Source organism: Balearica regulorum, chromosome 15, assembly GCF_011004875.1.
Source record: "Balearica regulorum gibbericeps isolate bBalReg1 chromosome 15, bBalReg1.pri, whole genome shotgun sequence".
Classification (NCBI taxonomy): domain Eukaryota; kingdom Metazoa; phylum Chordata; class Aves; order Gruiformes; family Gruidae; genus Balearica; species Balearica regulorum.
Genome location: NC_046198.1, coordinates 10,147,269 through 10,165,438, shown reverse-complemented (window position 1 = coordinate 10,165,438; position 18,170 = coordinate 10,147,269). Strand labels below are relative to the sequence as shown.

General features: G+C 47.5%; 1 protein-coding gene across 3 annotated transcripts in view; it reads right to left on the bottom strand.

Moving 5' to 3' along the window:
- CACNA1H (calcium voltage-gated channel subunit alpha1 H) overlaps positions 1 to 18,170 on the bottom strand; it is a 253,542-nt gene that overhangs the window by 98,068 nt on the left and 137,304 nt on the right. For all 3 annotated transcript variants that reach the window (XM_075768013.1, XM_075768012.1, XM_075768014.1), the window contains exons 6-7: positions 14,362 to 14,521; positions 4,745 to 5,060 (exon numbers count right to left, since the gene is read on the bottom strand). In XM_075768013.1, the coding sequence (XP_075624128.1) occupies positions 4,745 to 5,060; positions 14,362 to 14,521 (476 nt within the window). The remainder of the gene's footprint in view (positions 1 to 4,744; positions 5,061 to 14,361; positions 14,522 to 18,170) is intronic.

The window sequence follows — 18,170 nt, the reverse complement described above, 5'->3', positions numbered from 1 at the left end:
AAGGTTTCCAGGCAAGGGAGAAATCCTCAGGGAAGGATTTCAATCACGATGAACAGAGGCTGAAACAATGTGAAGTAGGCAACTGCTGTGGAACAGATCAGGACACCAAACAACGCTGAAACGAGACAAATGCACCTTCCTCTCTCCAAACCTGAAATCCACCCCCAAGCTCTGTACCTTCTCAGCTGGCCCATCTACAGGCACAGCTAGCAGGGGTGCAGATCCTGGCAGAAGCGGAGTCAGCAACACGGAGACAAAACAAGCTCCTCATCAGCAGATAGCACAGGGTCAAAATGAATAAATCCTTGATTGGATTGAGATAGCTTACACAAGCTCCCAGGGGCTTTTTTGACAAGCTAGAGTGCAGAAGAGGTAACTTCACATCTAAACAAAAGGGCGATTTCAGCAGGTGGCCTGCAGCATACGGCTGTCACTGCCAGCTGTCGTACCTGCTCAGGCAGCCTGCCATCGCATTAGGAGTAAAGTATCCGCAGAAGGACAAATGAAGGAAAAAGTGGGTGGCATCAATCCCCCCGCCTTCCCACCCCAAACTTGTTCTCTCTCCTGAGCTGGTCACCCACCCCTTTGTGGCTGTAACATACTCCTAGCTTTGGTGAGACCAGGTGCAAAGAGAAGTTCTCCATCTAAGCACGCTATCAAGATAACACCTTGAACTCTTGCTGCTGCTGACAGTTTCTTTAACTCTGCTCTATTTCCAGACATCTTTCTTCAGAAGGTGATTCAGCTTTTCCTTTCTTGGGCATTCTTATCATGTCATGTGCCTGCTGGGCTGTCTTCAGCACTCGTGAACACAACCAGGCTTTTTTTTTTTTTTCTTCCCTGACAGCAGCAAGGGGGCTGCTGAATGCAAAACAGTCTCCTCTGAGAATTTCCTCGCTAGGGCCTTCTGATGATGGGCCAGAGATGTGTTACTTGTATGACTTGATTAACTTGTTAACTGAGATGTCTTCTTAAGCAAAACCACATAGAAGCAATATGCACTCAGAATAACATAAGCCAGAAACAGAATCATGAATCTGAGAGCTGCATCCAAGAACTAATTTCAAGAGGGTCTTTCTTTAAGGAAGCCCCTTAGAAAATGCAGCTACTTCTGAAATACAGTCTGTGAAGAAGAGGCCATAGAAAAGGTAACTCAGACAGCAACAGCAGTGTCAAGAGCCTCTCTGAACTGCCAGATAAATCTTCTCTTGTATTGGATGGACATTTCCTGAAACATAATTTTTTCTGTACATTTGCTCCCAAAGTTCAGTCCTTGCAGCTACACCCTGGAAGGAGGCACAGAAGAACAGCTTGTTCCCTTGATCTTGTCTTAGTTCTGCCTAGCTGATGGTTATTGCTCCTTCAACTTTGCCTCACTAGTTTTGCCAAAAACATTGTCTCCTGATGCAAAGTGCTATTATAGGTCTTATTTTTCTGCAAGTCAGACATGAAATCATCCAAACAATGGTTCTGTGGTTTGCAAAGTAGCCTAAATCATCTCTTCTACCCAAACTGCGTATCTTACCAGCCATTCAACCCCTTTTTGTTTTAACAGGGTTTCTGCATTCAGGCCTGGCCGCACCGAGACTGATGGTTTGGAAGGTGGCAGTGTTTTGGTTGGTCCACTGAGACTGTCAATAATTCAAAATAAATTGGACTTTGGTTAGGTGGGTAATTCATCATTTGCAGCGTGACAACAATACCTGTAATTACTGCTCTTATTGTTGTGGCTGAAATTCATGTGCAATAAAGGGATCTTAATATCATGCCAAACCTCACAGTTAATTTAAGTTCCATCTCCTTTCATTTATTCTGTAATAAGCTAATTAGTTCACATAATTTGCCATTGAACGTGCCTTTGTAACAAATATATACATGAATTAGCCTATTACACAACAAATGAGGGGAATCAAAACATGAATCATTTGCAGGATTACATAAGAAATTATTATCCTTTCAAACACCCATGGATGCAGCCATCATCTTTATTGCTTTAAGTTTTAATTATTTGCACTAGGTTGGTTCTCATGTTTGATGCATCTCACTTACTCTTCTGCTTGGAAGGTCAACAGTACATTTCACTGTTTGGTACGCCCCACTGCCACGTGCCAGGTTACTTGCAAGTTCAGGATCACTACCATGAAGTTTAATGTCTTTCAGCTTCACTGCTTAAATCCAAATTCTGGCAGCTGAAAGAGCTTAGCCATACTGCTTGCCTCCTGCCTTGGCACACCATTCACAAGGACATTTTGGATGAGATCTTCACATTTCCTTGTCAAAGTCTGCTTTTGGTTTTGTTTGTTTGCAGTCTGCACAGTATCAAACTGCACCCTTGGAAATGCTTGGGTGTGACTTGCCATCACTGCCCTTGGAAGCTTCCTTCTGAATCTCACCTGTGGGGCTTATTTCACTAACCTCCCTTCTGACAGCTCTTAAACCATACTAGATTTCCAACTTATTTGGGATAAATCATGAGGGATGCTCTATCCAGCTGAGTCCTAAGATAGCCATTACGCAAACTGGAGGCTTGCCAGACCTTGAGGTTCAGTCCACCATGATAACTCTTGCAAAGTACCACGTATTCATTATTCCCCAGAAAGGATTGAGACAATTGGACCTGTCTCATCCAGAACAGAGTGCCTTCTGCCCAGAAATTCAATACCAATTCACAGGGAAGCTCTTGAGCTACTAAACTCATCAGTTCTACTATCTGCACTACATACTTTGAGGCCTCATCTAACCGCTGACCTGGTGCTACCCAGCTTCAACTATTAAATGTAACAAGAACACAACTCAATAGCTTTATTTGTTAAATGTTCTTTGCTTACAGCAACTGTTTTGGTTTAGCATCCAACCTCTTGCAGTAATGATTTAGTCTTTCCATATCAAAGTTAAGCAAGCACCTTAGTCCCAACAGCTGCTGCTTTACCTGGAGTGGTATTGTTTTCAGCTTCTAAAAGTGAATCCTTATTACTAAAACGAATAAAGACGTAAGAAGAGTTTTTGGCTGGAAATACTCTAGCATTTGGATGGCCTAAGCAGCACTAAAACCAATCATAAACCTCCTGGCAGCTGCCAGAATGATCTATGGATACAATATCCACCTTTGCCAGGCACTCCGCTCTGCCCAAAGGAATCAGTTGAAACCTCTGCTGTGGCTGGTGTGTTCTCCCTGGCTTAAAACTGTACATTCTCAGGCGGAGAAAATGAAATACCAACATGAAATGAAAACTTGCAACCTGCAAAAAGGCTCAGGAAGTAAAAAGGAAGCAGGACCCCTCGAGCAGCACCTGCTCATTTTCAATGCACTAGCACAGGCACTCCGCAGCATGTTGCCCTCTGCCCTTTCTCTGGCAAGAACACTGGTGCCCCACGGTGGGAGCCAGACAGGACCTCCTGGGCACATCCATCAAGCTCCATCAAAGAACTATGCAAGAGCAGAAAAAGAATGCAAGTGCAGCCAGAGACCTATCTACTCTTCTCGCTTTGATTTCCCTCTTTCCTTTATGCAACACTCACTACCAGGCAGGAAAATTCAAAGTTAGTTTGGCAGTTCCTCTCTTGAAATACTAATTCCAGGAAAGACCCAAAGCATTTTTAAAAAACATAGCCTAGTAGAGACTTGGAATCTGCCTGAATCCTTCTGGATTTGGCTTTAAGCCTCTGACACTGGCAGCAGTGTGATTCAAGGTATGCTACTGTGACAGTATGAGAACAAACAAGATGCTCAGAGCAAGCAATTGCCCCTTTACAACTTCCAGATGAAAACTGAAAGTTATTAAGTTCATATTACATTATGAAACTAGAAGGAAATTCATAAATGAAATTTAGAGCTCTGAACGAGTAATTATTCATCATTAACAAAACTAGGAGGAGATGATTTTTTTTTATCTTTTAGGAATAGATATCACCAACACTTCAGGAGGACTAAATAAAGCAGGGCATCTAGCCAAAAGCATAAAGAAATTTATATTAAAAACAGAAAGTGCAAATTAAAAATGGAAAACAGCACACGGCTCATTTAAAATAGGCTACCCCCAAGAGACCATAGCCTCTGGACTGTGTAGATGAGGTATCCAACATTCCAGAGCTACAAATGCTTGAAAATGCTTCAGTTGCTGGAGTGTTTTTGTCACCTGTAAAGGCTCCCTCAGTCTGAGCAAGAAGCACTTTGGTCTCTAGTGAAGAGCTGTGTAGGTGTGGATCAAGAGAGACTCAAATTCCACATGAGTAGTATCTCTTCACATGTATTCCACCCAGAACGGACCATTAGTATTATTTCTTCCTCCCTCCAGCATATCATGCTAACCGCTATAACCCTGTAATTCTAGAATCAAGCCCATGCCATCAAGCTACTTCCTACGTTTTAGAATGATATTAAGTCTTGCTTAAGGACTTGGACAACACTCTCAATTTCCTGATACTACAGCAATAAAGACCCTAACTCTCAAAAATCTCTGGGATTTATCCAGGTCTGATTTGCAGTGCTAGAACTTGTCATGCTTTTGTCTGCTTCAAGAAGTATTTTTCCCCTGTTCTAAAACGTAGTGAAAAATGGCTGTTCTCCCCAAATGTTCTCTTGCAACATTTGTGCAGGTTATTGTCTGATTCATTTACTCAACGTGTCTTTATTTGCAGTTTTATGTAGGTGCAAGCAAATTCCTTTCTCTTCTGATGCATCTATCAAAATCTTTCCAAGCAAAAGATGACAAAAGAAAAAGAAAAATATTTAGGAGAATCCTACCTGAAAAATAGCTATCCAGGCATATCCAATATTATCAAAATTGATAGCTCCGTTGTGTGGGTTTATGTCCCCTGCCATGCATACGTTGTAATACTGGTTCCAGTTTATGCAGGCATTCCTGCTGCTGAAGTCAGGGTTGTATAAACTCGGGGTGTAGGAGTCCATGCTCAAGGTGCACTCCACCTTGTACTCCTTCCTGTTTGGGATGTTGGAGCATTTCTGCATGCCGTTTTCACGATGCGATGAGCAGATGAATGGATTCTCCTCTGCTTCGTCTGTCCGGTAGTACGGATGCAGGAAGGTAAGGTTGTATGTCCTGGAGGGGGAAGAAAGAGAAGGATGAGAACAAACAATGCATCCCTTGTTTCATCAGCAGCAAAAGGCGCTGGTTTCTGTCCCTGGTTTGGGTGTGTTATTTCTCCTTTGCCCTTCAGCCCCATCTGACTGGGGACAGCAAGTCACAGCTGAGATATCACCTTTGTCTACAAAACCTTTTGCTTAGAGCATCCTGTAAGGCACCAGTGATCTTTCAGTTAAAGATCAGCCTGAGCTTCCCCAAGCGAACAGGGCAGTTGAAATGAGATGGTATAGAGAAAAAAAATCCCAGCAGGGCCAGGTGCTTCCCAAAAATCTAGGGAACTTTTTGTTTCCATCTAAGGATTTTAAGATAGCTCTTCTGATGCTCAGAACATGCTTCAGAAAAGCTGATGGCAAAGCAGCTTTCCAATAAATTTGCCCCTCAGCACCTCTCTGGGATGAGTGAGCCGAACTTTAACAAGGAGAGGTGCAGCCACAGGCCATCTCAAATTCCTTCTGTACTTACCTAAGAAAAGAAAGAGCCCACATTAATGGGAACTGCATGCTTACTGCATATCTGATTTAATTGGCCTGGATAAAGTTTATGGCTCTGTTACAGCTAAGATAAGCAAGTGCTCTAATTGTAGCATGGCAGGGAGGTGCCTTTTCTTGAGTCATGCTCTGGGGCAGATCAGTGAGCAACCAGAGCCCAGGACTTTTCATGCTCTTTCATTACCATTAGTGAGACCCACCAGCACTCACACTGCTGAAGCACTGCTCAAAATGAGAAGGTGCAAAGTCCTAGAGCTGACTATCTGTTGTGTTCAGAGCTGCAGGGATCTAAGATGCTATATAATCAGTCAGGAGATAAGGGAAAAGGCAACACAAATTATACAACCAAGTGAGATATGGGTAGAGGATAAGCAGGTAATTCTTCAAGACAGGACAGCTGTATTTTTATCTGTTTCTGAATGTACCTAACTATTGAGTAAATTTGGCTTTAGTGAGTGCTGAACTAGTGTTATTCCATACAATTGCTTCCCAAAACCCTTGAGTCAAGCAGGAGTCACTCAGCAACTGCACTTTAAGGACAGCACAATTGCTGCAGGGCAGAGCTGAGGGGAAATTAACCCTGAACAATTTTCCTGGGGAATTTGGTGGTTCTCCATCAATGAATTACTTGAGATGGGTGTTGAGCCTTCATCCAGCTTCAGGGATAGGCAAGAGTAGCACATCAGAGGAACTGGGCATTGCTCATTGATGATTAAACGTATTCACCAGTTATTCCCCTCCCATTGCAATAGTGTTCCCACACCTCTAGACAAAACTGTAACAGCTTCCTCCTAGTTTCTGTGCCTTAGATTCAGGAGACAAGGATGAAACTTGAAAAATGTTTTTCCTCCAGGACTGCCTAAAAGCCTTCTCCTTCTCCTCCCACAAATTGGTTTCACTTGGAGGAAATTTCCATATAAAACAAGCTAAAGAAAAGGCTAAGTGCTACGCTAGCACCGTGTTTGCTAGATCAGATACTACAACCAGCAGAGTTTGTCACACAGAGAGGGTACTGCGGAGGCTTGCAAAGGATTAAAACACACCGAGGTGCAGGGATGTGTCTGGGAGTGCTACAGACTGCAGGCAAAGACAGCTGGGGAACTTGAGAGAAGAAACAGGGGGAGGAGGAGAAAAGACACCTGAGAAGTGACTTCTAACTCGCAAGTGGCAGACAGAGCCCCAGCAGCTCTGTTTCGGCCTTAGAAGGTATGCTGAAAGGGGCTCCGTTCAGATGCAAGGGCTCCTGCACCCTCTAATAAAAGTGGTGGGGACCCCACACACCTGGGGTGCCTCTGCGTACAGCCACAGTGCCTGCCTGAACCTCCTTGCCCAGGAAGGTTCTGGGAGGGCTCTGCACCCCCATGAGACATGATGCAGCCCAGGGCAGAGCCATCCCAGCCCCACCAGCCTCAGGAAGGACATTTTCTTCTAAAACTGCCAGGATTGAGAGGCCATGGGTGCATGTCTCATTAGCCTCCTCCCAAGGAACTATAGCAGTGCTCGATAGCTCTGAAGTCTTTCAAACAGGACATTGGGATCAGGGCTTTCCACATCCTGTGGTGGTGACAGGGGTCTAACATCCCCAAAAGCCCAGACCAAGCCTGGACTATGCTGTCCACTGCCTGATACAGCAAAGTATCACAGCCACAGGACTCTGGGGTATGACCGGCTTCCCTGGGGATGACTTCACCACTCTTGAAGCCAGGATTTTGTGGGTTCCAGGCAAAGAGCTACTCTAAGTCCCCAGAATGATGGCAGGGGACATCTCATTTGGTACCTTCTCATCAAAGCACCTGGACCTCCAGCTCAGGCTCAACAGATCTCTGCAGTTCTCAAATCCCCGATGTGACAAGTCATACAAACTCAAAACTTTGTCTGGGCAGCTCAAAGCCCAAACCTGGTGCTTGCATCAGAAACAGCCACAGAGGTGAGTCTCAGACAGTAACCTGCAACCCTAAAACTATACATTGAACTCCCAGCCCTGCAACAACCCTGTGTGGTCTTGGGAGCATCCCTTGCTCTTTCTCATTTCCGTTCAAACAATGCTGACCAAGGCTCTTTGATCTGGATGTGCCACTCCAGTGAAATACTCTTCCAAACTACAACTGATCATCCAGGAAAACTTGCTCCAGAGCCAGGTGGAGCTGTGAAACTCAGCAAAAACTTATTTCCTTCACTACCCTGGAAGCAGCACCCCACCACAACACCAGCAGCAGGAGTTTCCTGATCACAAACACCTTTTGGCAGCAGGCAGGATGGGAAGGCTCAGCACACTGCAGCTCATGGGTCAGTGTAATTAGGATTCTACCCAGAGCAAAGCTGGACTTGCAGAGAGAGATGGACCATCTGGAGGGATGATTGTGTAATTAGCAGCTATGGCTGCACAAGCTCCTTTCCTGGGAACAGTTTCATGTTTAGATGCAGACACACGCATGCCTGTGCCAAGAACACTGACCATGGAAGAAGTGCTTAGACAGACGGGCTGATGCATCAGCATGATGCTCCACTCTGACCTCACACCCAAGCTCCCTCTCCCACCACGGCACAATACACACAACATTCAGTGCCACACGCAACCCTGCAGCTGTCTGCCCTCCCAGCTGCAGGATTGACACATGTCCATTGTCACAGATGAATCACCTTTATTTTGGTCCCCTGAGCTTGTCTCTGGTCTCCTGATATGCCCACCCCAGCTGGGCAGGGTGGCCAGGGACACAGCTAGCCAGAGACCAGTGTGCCAGTCAATTCTGCTGGAGCCCACATACCCAGTTTTGTTGGAAGGAGGGGATGCAGCCAGGCTTGAGACCTACACGACTCACTCCCTTCCCATGTAATGCTTCTCCATTCACTACATATTGCAACTGGAATGGCCCTTGATGAGCCACATCCACAGATTTGAGAGGCTGCATGTTTCCCCTGAGTCACCATTTAAGAAGCCTTGGGCTGAAGGAGAAATACTGCCTGCAGACACAGCACCCCAGGCTGCGATCTAATAAGCTGCGTAGAAAAGATCTGGGCACAAACCCTCTGGAGAATCAAATGAATGACATACTTTGGTGGCTGTGGGAGGAAAATAAAACCAGGAAAACAAAGCACAGCTTGACTGTGAAGGGTGGATGAATCTTGATTTGGTTCTGCCGCTGCCTAATTTTATCCTCCCTTTTTACTGCCTTGCTCATTTTTGCAATTGTCCCCAAAATAATTTACAAACTAAAAGAAAGTCCTCCCTATGACAGGGCAAAATCAATTGCATGGGGGCCAATTTCTGTCCAGCCCTTTTCAAGCCCTTCCCTCTCCCATGTCTGCCGTGGGCACAGAGACACCACGAGCATCCGTCCATCTGGGAGGGACCCACACCTGCACGGTCCTCTGCCACCACCGAGTGCAGTGGGGAAGGGACACACCAACTGACAGCATGCAATGCAAATTCAAAACCTTCTTCTAGTTCCTCTGCTTGACGACCCTGGAGGCAAAACCAAAAAGGGGAAAGACAGAAGGAGAGCAAGAATGAGAAACAACAGTGTTGCAGAATGAGGGAATCCCCAATATCCACAAAACAAATGAACTGGCTCTGCCAAGACCATCTACCTCCACGTGCAGAAAAGATCAATCTGACTTCCTTTGTTACTTGCCAACAGGCATAGTTCAAATAACTTATTAATGGTAATTAATCCACTAATCACGAGACTCCTGTGCTCTGGGGAAAAGACATGAGAAACTAAGCCCCAGAATGGATCTTGTTATCACATTAGAAAGGATTAACACCCTTTTCTCAGCCAGCTGCCCAGTGTACATCTTCCCCTGGGCTTACAGCAGCTTTGCAATGTATTTCCCTTTCTCTGTCCCTGACCGCATCCATGTGCGGGAAGGACAGCAGTGGGGCAGGAAAGCCCATTCTCTCCCACGTCAAAGGAGACTGAACAATTATTCTCTCCTCCATCTTACCCCAGGCTCTGTCCCCCCAGTACAACCATCCCATGCGGAACATCCACAACTGCTGGAGTATGGTGTGTGTGCATTGAACACAGTCCTGCTACAGCTGAGTAGCAGAGGAGGAAAGGGAAAAGGTGGAGGAAACTCAGCACCAAGCAGGATCCATTCCCTCCAAGAGGAGGCTGCTCTCTGGAGGAAATCCTGCTGACAACCCAACGTTGCAGCACAGAGCGATGCCAGGAGGAGCAATTAAGCAGAACTCAGAAGTACCTTTCAGACAAACTCAGAGCTGTCTGCCTTGGCCGTCTGTGCCTTCTTGCAGCTCTACAAAAGCCAAGGAGCCAAAGGCAGTACAATGCCAAGCAGGTACGGAGTTAATTAAGACTGAAGTGCTCCCATTATAACTGTCCTGCAGCATTAGATAAATACAAAGCACTTCACAGCTCTCCCCTCTCCTTCCAACACACTGAGTTCCTTGAAAGGCTCAGGAGGGGTAAAATGCTCCCCTGCATAACAACACACAAGCAAGGAACAGCAACAGCCCAGCAAGCTGAGGGTGACCTAATTCCTTTATTTACAGTGACAGCAACTCATAATGGCAGGAGGAAGCCAGAGGGGCTGCGTGAGGGGGGGACACACATCCTGGAGATCTTACAGATAAACCGCTGGCTTCCCTTGCCCTTCCCACGCGTGCATACCGAGCCTTCCCCTCTCAGACCACACCAACCAAAAAGCCCTTCTGAAATTCCCCCTCCAGCTCCATCAGGGATATCCTGCACTCACTCACATAGCAGTGGAGACCATCCTGGCACTGCTGTTCCCCACTGCTGAGTAATGCCAGGGGACGAGCAGTCTGGCCAGCGAGCTGCCTGAGGGGTTGAAGAGGTCTCTGAGCCACCAGGGACCTCTGAAGCACCACTCTGGTCTCCAGAGCTGGCCACGGAGTGACAGCTTCCCACATGTCCGGAACAGCAGTGACCCACTCCAGTTTATTGCTTGCCAACTCACTACTGCAACAGCCCAGTAACTGCCTGTAATCCCTTCAAAGTCACTACTGAAAGAGAGTTCTTAATAAAACAACCTCCTTCCAGCATGATTTTGCATTGCAACAGTGCAATTTTCAAAGAGAGAGAGAGAGAAAGCAGATATTTCCAGTGCACCTCAAAGAAGTCCCCAAATTTTTATCGGAATGTACTATATTTAAAAATAGTTTCTTTACTTGAAGCAGACAACTTTCAAGGGGGATTTAAAAGAAAAGGTTTCCACAGGAAGAAGAATGATGGGAAAATCAAAGTCACTTCTAACTGATGCCTGCTGTAAAGTTGAATGGCCCAGAAAGCTGCTGGCAGTGAGTGTGCAAAAAAACATGCAGCAGAGAAGAAACTATATTTGAAGCACCAGTCTCTGAGCTCATTTACACTTGCTTTACTCCAGAAAACCTTTGGGGCTATGACCATTCCTTGCCTGGCACCCCGGACTGTGTTCAGATGCTCACCGTTGCTTTAAAGCAGTTTTGTTTTCATCTGGGGGGGTCTGACACCACCACCAAGGTCAGCCCCACCAATAACTCAGGTCTTCCCCTTTACGGGGTTGTAAGGAAAATCTGAACCAGGACCATCATCTGCTCAGCCCCAACCCAGGTGCACAGCATGCCTGTCCATCCTCCAGCTCCTGAGTCTGCTGAAGGGCTAATAAACATTATTTTAGGCTGAGGACAACACCACTGGGATTTAGTGGAACTTGGCAGACAAAACTAAATGACCAGAATCTCATTCCCCCTTTCCCACAGAGCTCTATTCTGTTTACTTCTAACCAAACCCAGAGCTTAACTTTAATCCTGCATCCCCTGTGTGAAGGTTTTATTGTTGTTTTTCTTCTTTTAGGCAGCTCTCCCTGCATGGGGATGGATGGTCAGGGCTCTCCAGCACTGATGCCAAGCATGGCAGCTCGGTGCAGGGATGGAGCATGAGGACACAAAGTGATGGACCCTCTCCAGTCTAACCCTAGGATTGACTTTGCCCTCTGTCTCCACACTATCTTGCAGGCAGCTGGCATCTTGGTCAGCAGGACCTGCTAGTTTGGCCCAGTCCTGTATATTTTAGCCCTTCTTTACAACAGCAGAATGATGTAACGCTGAAGTGCTTTCCCCGTTACTGCCACACTGAAATCACTCCATGCCTTTCCCCCCCGTACAACTTGCTGTTGGGGTTTTAAAGACCACTGCAGGAGTGAACCATATCCCAGTGCCTGGAGCTATGGATCCAGGACAATGAATAAGAAATAACAGAAAAGATAGGAATAGTTCCATCTGGATTCCCCAAAACTTTCCCACCAAGCTCCAATCAACCTGGGATAGTTTCTAGCTGGAAGAGGAGGGACTGGTTCAGTACAGCCAGGTTTCTCAGCTCTAAAGCTAACCCAGAAAAACCCAGAGCAAGTCAGTAGCTTCAGTCCGGGTGACGGTACCAGAGCAACCCACATTCGTTACACTGACACTGGCACCAGCAGAGCTGGGTACCCCTGTCCTACAAGAGAGCTGCCCCGTGGGCATGCCAGAAGCCTCATTTCTCCAAATTTCTCTGGAATGCTCTAACTTGGTTCACACTATCCCTGAGCACACGGCATCAAGCAACAGGACTTGGACACAGGCAACCAACAGCCCACAGCCACCCAAACTCATCACTACCTGCTGCTGGGGGGCCCCAGAAACCTGTGCAGAGCTGTGGTGAAGCGGGAAGGAGGAGGTCTCTCACAAACCTTGGTGCCTCTTCAAACACATCCTGAGGCTTAGCACAGGGAACCTGATTTTGCCTTCAGTGACCGGGACCAAGACCCTGGATAAGAAAATCCTACGACGCCTTTGATGCTGCTAATGGCCATTATATAACAGCCTGCTTTCCCAGGGCTGCTTAATATCTCCACTTAGCAAACATTTCCCCTGTGGTTAATTTTAAAAGCTCCACTTTGCAGGAAATCACACAGCATTTTAGAAACCTGGTCAAAGAGATGAGAGGGACTTGCTGAAGCTAATTACAGCTCTGCACTCCTTGTGCTCAAAACACTGCCCATGCACGGTGGCTGCCCCATGCAACAGGGCCACCCGGGCACAGCTTTACCACCACTCTTTGGGCTTTGAAATGACACCTCAGGGGTTATTCTGTGTGACAGAGGGTCTTTGTGACCAGCAAATACCTGCCATGGGCACACGGGAGAGCTCACAAGGTTGGAACATCAAGATGCAGGAGCAGAAGTGCACGTGCACACACACACACAGCAGACTCATCGATTTTCTGCCTTTCAGCATCTCTGATGGGATGGGTAATGCCCATCAGAGATGGTCTACAGCACAGAGGAAGGGTCAGAGAGCTGAAAGTCACAGGACTAATCAGTGAGAGGCAGGAACAGGACCTGGTCTAGAGCTGAGGGATAATCTCTGCTTGTCTTCCAGACACAATACAAGTTGTAGACAGCAGATGATTACAACCAGATATAATTACAGGCCCTATCTTCTCTTAGAGATCTCGAGTTGCCCTGATTAGCTGGTCTCGGGCATTTCCTCACCTCTGAGCACTGACATCTTCAGCAGTCTCTGACAGGAGCCCTTCAGAAGGATTTTCCCAGGCAGACCTCCCTTTTCTGTGGAAGCTTCAGGCTTTTTGTTGTGCTCATGGGTTTTACGGCATGCCCTTACATTGCATCTCTGAAGGGGCAAGTGCCAAACAGCCCAAGCTCAGTATCACACCGAGGGATTGCTGGGGAGCAGAGAGAGCCAGGCTGCCCCACGGCAGGGGATGAGCCAGAAGCAGCACCTGCATGGACAGAGCCTGAAGACAGCAGGCAGAGCTCAGGGCTAGCAGCAGTGGCCACTCACAGCCCCAGACATGGCAAGTGATGAATCAGATCCAGGTTCCATCAAGGGAACTCAGGCAGAAGCCAAAGAAACCAAGAATAAATACAAAGCTGGAGACAGGCTCAAACCAGGACTGAGAGTCACAGGCTGAGCTTAAATAGAGCTCCTGGGCCACGGGCAGGGTGTGGGCGGGGTCCCAGGCCAGGGTCATTAGGACAATTAAGGCCCATTAGCACCCTCAGCACCTGGTCAGGATTCTGGTCCATGCAACTGCCTAGCTTGCAAGAAGCAAAACTAAAGTTTGCATCAAAAAGAGCTTGTGATCAAACGTGCTTCCAATCCCTGATGCCTGTCCCAGACTGCGAGCAGTGTACAAATGTCTTTAATGCCTTTCACATCAAACTTCTTATCTTAATACACTTACAAAGATTTATCTGTTTCAGCAGCACCTCCATGGTGCTGTCTGTACCAGCCTGCAGACCACCTAATCAACTCCCTGCCAGGTGGTGTGGTGTGCGAGGTGACCTCCCAGACCTGTACACTTTGGGGAACTGGTAATTTTAGGAGAGCTCTAATGCTTTTGTTTGTTCTAAATCCTTAAATTCTCAGAGTCAGGGATCCCAGCTTCCCAGACAGAGATAACCCAAACCACTAATGTCCTTGTCCTTCAGGTGCAGAGGGAAAACATGAGAAAAACCACTCCAAACCCTCAGTTACTTGCTGACAAATAGGTTTTTTCATACAAAAAATACCTAGCCAGACTCGGAGTCCTGAAGCCAACAACCTTGTGAATCAAGATGACAGCCCTGTTAAGAGCTGCCATTACAGTTGTGTGGCACGGTCACGTCCTGCTCTCATCCACGTGCTGCTGGATCTGGCCCTGGCTGCACCCTGGCTGGATGCTAACCCTGCTGACCGCCGGGGTTTCTCTGGCAGGGGAGAGGGAGAAAGGAAGAAAAGGTGGAGATTTTTTTGCTGTACTTACATTGCAAAATTCCTGTCTAGGAAACACCTGTTTCTCAGCAGCCCTGCCCAGAGCTGTACACCGACAATCCCAAAGATGAAGAAGACAAAGAAGCACAAGAGGAGGACGTTGCCTAACATAGGCAGAGTATCTAACAGCAGGGTGACGAGTATTCGCATACCTGTGGGGAGAAAGAGAAAACAGGTGAGAGGAGCCCTTTGACAGGGAAAGTGTGAATGCCACATGGATCCCAGCTGCTCTCAGGCTTGGTCATGCAGCCAGCGCATCTTGGGCAGAGGAATTGGGATGTTTATGTTTTCCCCTAAACCTTAAGGCTGAAAAGGAAAGTAAGGAGTGCAAAAGGCTTAGCAACACATGGGAACAACAGTGTTTCTCCAAAGGGTGGACTTCAGAGTGGGATTTTTCAGATGGTTTCAGTAACACAGCACTCAACAACATGCAAACATGAGCAAAACTGCAAGACAGTCTTTCCTGGAGAAACACCCCTGCAAACCATCAACCTCCTGAGAAATTGTGAAAATATGTATTTATAAACATATTGAACATCCCTCATGAATCACACAAATTGTTCCCCTAAACAATACAAAGCCTTGTATAGGATGATAGCTATGGCTGCTCTCTGGGCCTTCTCTGTGGACAACTCCTCTTCCACGCAGGGCTCCTCTCCTTGCTGCCCACCACTGGCAGCTGAGCGTCATTCATGCTCCAAAGCTTGCAGGACTGCCAAGCAAGGGAAGCAGGAAAAATTTTTACTTTTTTGAGGGGGAAAAAGCAGGATGCAAATGTTTCTTCCTCTAAGCAAAGCTCTCGGCTCTGCTGCCTTCCCTTCCTCCTGCGCAAGCTGCTGGGAGACCTTCCCAGCTGGTCCCACACCTCTCTGCAAGGCTCCCTGTGGACCTGTGAGCAGAGCAGGGGCTCCCCCAGCACCTCTGCTGCCAGGGAAATGCTGGTTTCTGTGCAAGATCTTCCATCCTAAAAAAGAAGGTTGAGGAATGAGTCAACCTTGCAGAGCCTCAGCTAACCCTTGCATCTCCATCCAGCATACTTCCTGTCTGACACATCAGGGCACCTTCAAACTCAAGGATAAAACAGGAATAAAAAGGGAATAACGACTTGCAGCTCAATAGAGGTTAAATGAACCTCTGAGACATCAACCAGCCATCATTTCAACAGCTGATAATTGATGAGAGGAGAACTAATGAAAAGAGGAAGAGACAAAGGCAAATGTTAAATTATAGAAAAGAATAAAACCAGAAACAGAGCCTTGGGAGCCTGGCACTCAGCAAAGAGCAGGGCTCAAGTTTATGCCATGGTGGAAATCAATGCGGCTGCTGGGTAAGGTGACACTGCTGCCTTTGGAGGCGTTTTATCCCACTAAAATGCTGCTCTGCAAACACCTCTTCCTGCCTGCCCGTGTGGAGCTTTTTCTCCCTCCATTTCCCCTAGCAGGATACTGCTCTCCATTAGTCATCCCATTTGAACAGAGCGCAGCATTTACACTGACACAGCCTCTCTTCCCCCACCAATTTCCACATTGGCTTCTTCCCTCAGCCAGCTCCAAGTCATGCCCAATACCTCTCCTGCTAATTCAGTGACGATGCTGGGCTGCAGCCTGGCATCTGTAGACCACGTGGATGGGTGCTGGAAGGAGCAGATTCTCCAGGAGAGCAGCGTCCGTCCAACCTGGCACCTCCCAGGCCATGGCAGGCAGCGCTAGCAGGAGCCGGAGCCCCGTCATGCCGCTTCACCCGCCTCCTCGTGTCACTCTGCCAGCGGAAATGCAACCCAGCCAAGCAGGGCTGGAGCCGCCATTACCTTGTCAGCACAGCATGAGTGGATAAACCGCCCTGGCCAAGAAGTCTGCGCTAATAAATAATTAGGTGTGAGTAATAACCTCTGCATCCCAGGGCAAGAGCCTTTCAAGGTCTCCATGCCCAGCTGCATCTTGGCTCTGGCGTGGCTCCCCGCTGCTGGCGCCGGCAGCGGATGCCTCTCCGGAGGAGCTGCCATCCTGGCGCCCGGCCCCGTGCCAGCCCCGCCGGCGGCTGCCCTCCAAGCCCTGTCCCCGTGCCGCCCCGGCGCCAATGCCACCCCGCGGGGAAGGGACACGGCACTGGCAGCCAGGCTGCATTGGCTAGTGCCATGGGTGGTGTGGGATGCCAGCCAGCGTCCCTGCCATCCCCTGTAACCACCACACCGGTGCCAGCTCCGGGGACAGCACCGGCCTCTGCTCCATGCGCCGGGGGAAACCTAGAGTTGGAGGCAAATGGGGGTTTGGTTTCGTAACGCTTGTTCCCAACACGGGCTGTCGTCGTAAGCCCCCCAGGAGCACATCCCACGGCACTGCCCTTCAGACTTTCCTTGCAAATCTATCTTTGGAAAAGCAGAAAAGACTCACTTAATTCCCACTGGAAAGAGGATGCTGGGCTTTTCTTCTTTTTCTTCCCCCCACTCTCACTAATATCCTTGCTTTCTTTTTCCCAAAAATGGTTAAAATTTATCTCCCTGTGCCAGACAACTTTTTTCTGCTCAGCTACTTTTGGTATTTTGGGTTGTTTAGTGGCACCATTCTCGAGATTGAATCCATCTGTTCGCTATCCGCTAAGGGTGCTCTGGGCTCTCAGCAGAATGTCAAGTGTGCCATGGGAAAAGAGCACGAGCATCGGTTAGGCTGAACGAGGATCAGGGTTTCTTTCTGTTCCCATTCCATGTGATGCCTGGTTTAAACCACACAGCAGAAAAATAAAAATAAAGCAGTGAAATGGATTTGAAAAAACAGTGACCACTACTAAAAAAAACCCCTAACTACAGCCCCTGCCAAACATACGAATTGCAGGAATTACATTTTTCCAGTCATTTTCAAGGAATAATTTCTAATAGACATGATGTTTTTATTGGCCACGGTTCTCCTTTCATTTCTTAACAAATAAAATAAAAATGAAATAATCTTGTGGGTGAATTTATTGTGCCTGGAAGCGAAGAGCTAATAGCACTGGCTGGAACCCAGGAAAGTGCCCAGGCATCACAGGGATAAATCGCCAGGCTATTTCTCATGGGTCCCTGCTTCCCCTCTGCCTGCCACTGAACACCAGGCTCATCTCTTCTGACCCAGCCATAATTCCTATCTGCTCGTTGTCCTTTTGCGACTGCCACTGAGCCGAAAACCCTGCTCCTGCCTGCGGTGTGGTGGCCAGGGCAACGTCACTCTCCCAGCACTGGGGATGGCACGGACGGGGCTGAGTGGGACCCGCTGCCGTGCCGCTGGCTGGGATGTGGTGGACATCTGAGGTAATCCCCCGGCTGAGCGGTAGCATCCCCAGGGATGAAAGACTAGAAATGTAACTCTGTTATCACCGGAAACTGCAAAAATACAACAAAATAGATGGTTGTCGCTATCCATTCTCCACAGATCCTGGATTATATCAGTCTGAAACAGTAAAAGTACTGATATTAAAAGTGGATGGAGTTAGCGTCTCATAAACAAGTGTGTGATTATCTGCCCTCCAGGAACTGAGATATTTCTAAGACTACTAATCCTGTCCTGGCACTTGTTCAAGATACCGGTAGTGTTGTGAGACCAGCCCAGCTGCTCATCAGGCTGGGCAACTCAACTCCAAACATGGATTGAGCTCTTTGGATTTAATCTCACATACTATTAACAGAAAATTCAATATTTTCTATTGCCTGTCTTTTGAGTAAAAAAAAATAAAATTGAAGTGGCAAGTGCAGCAAAAGACAGCCTAAAAGGCTTAATTCAAAGCTTCAATATCAGACTCCTAAGGAAGAAAAACACAAGCTGGGCTCAGATC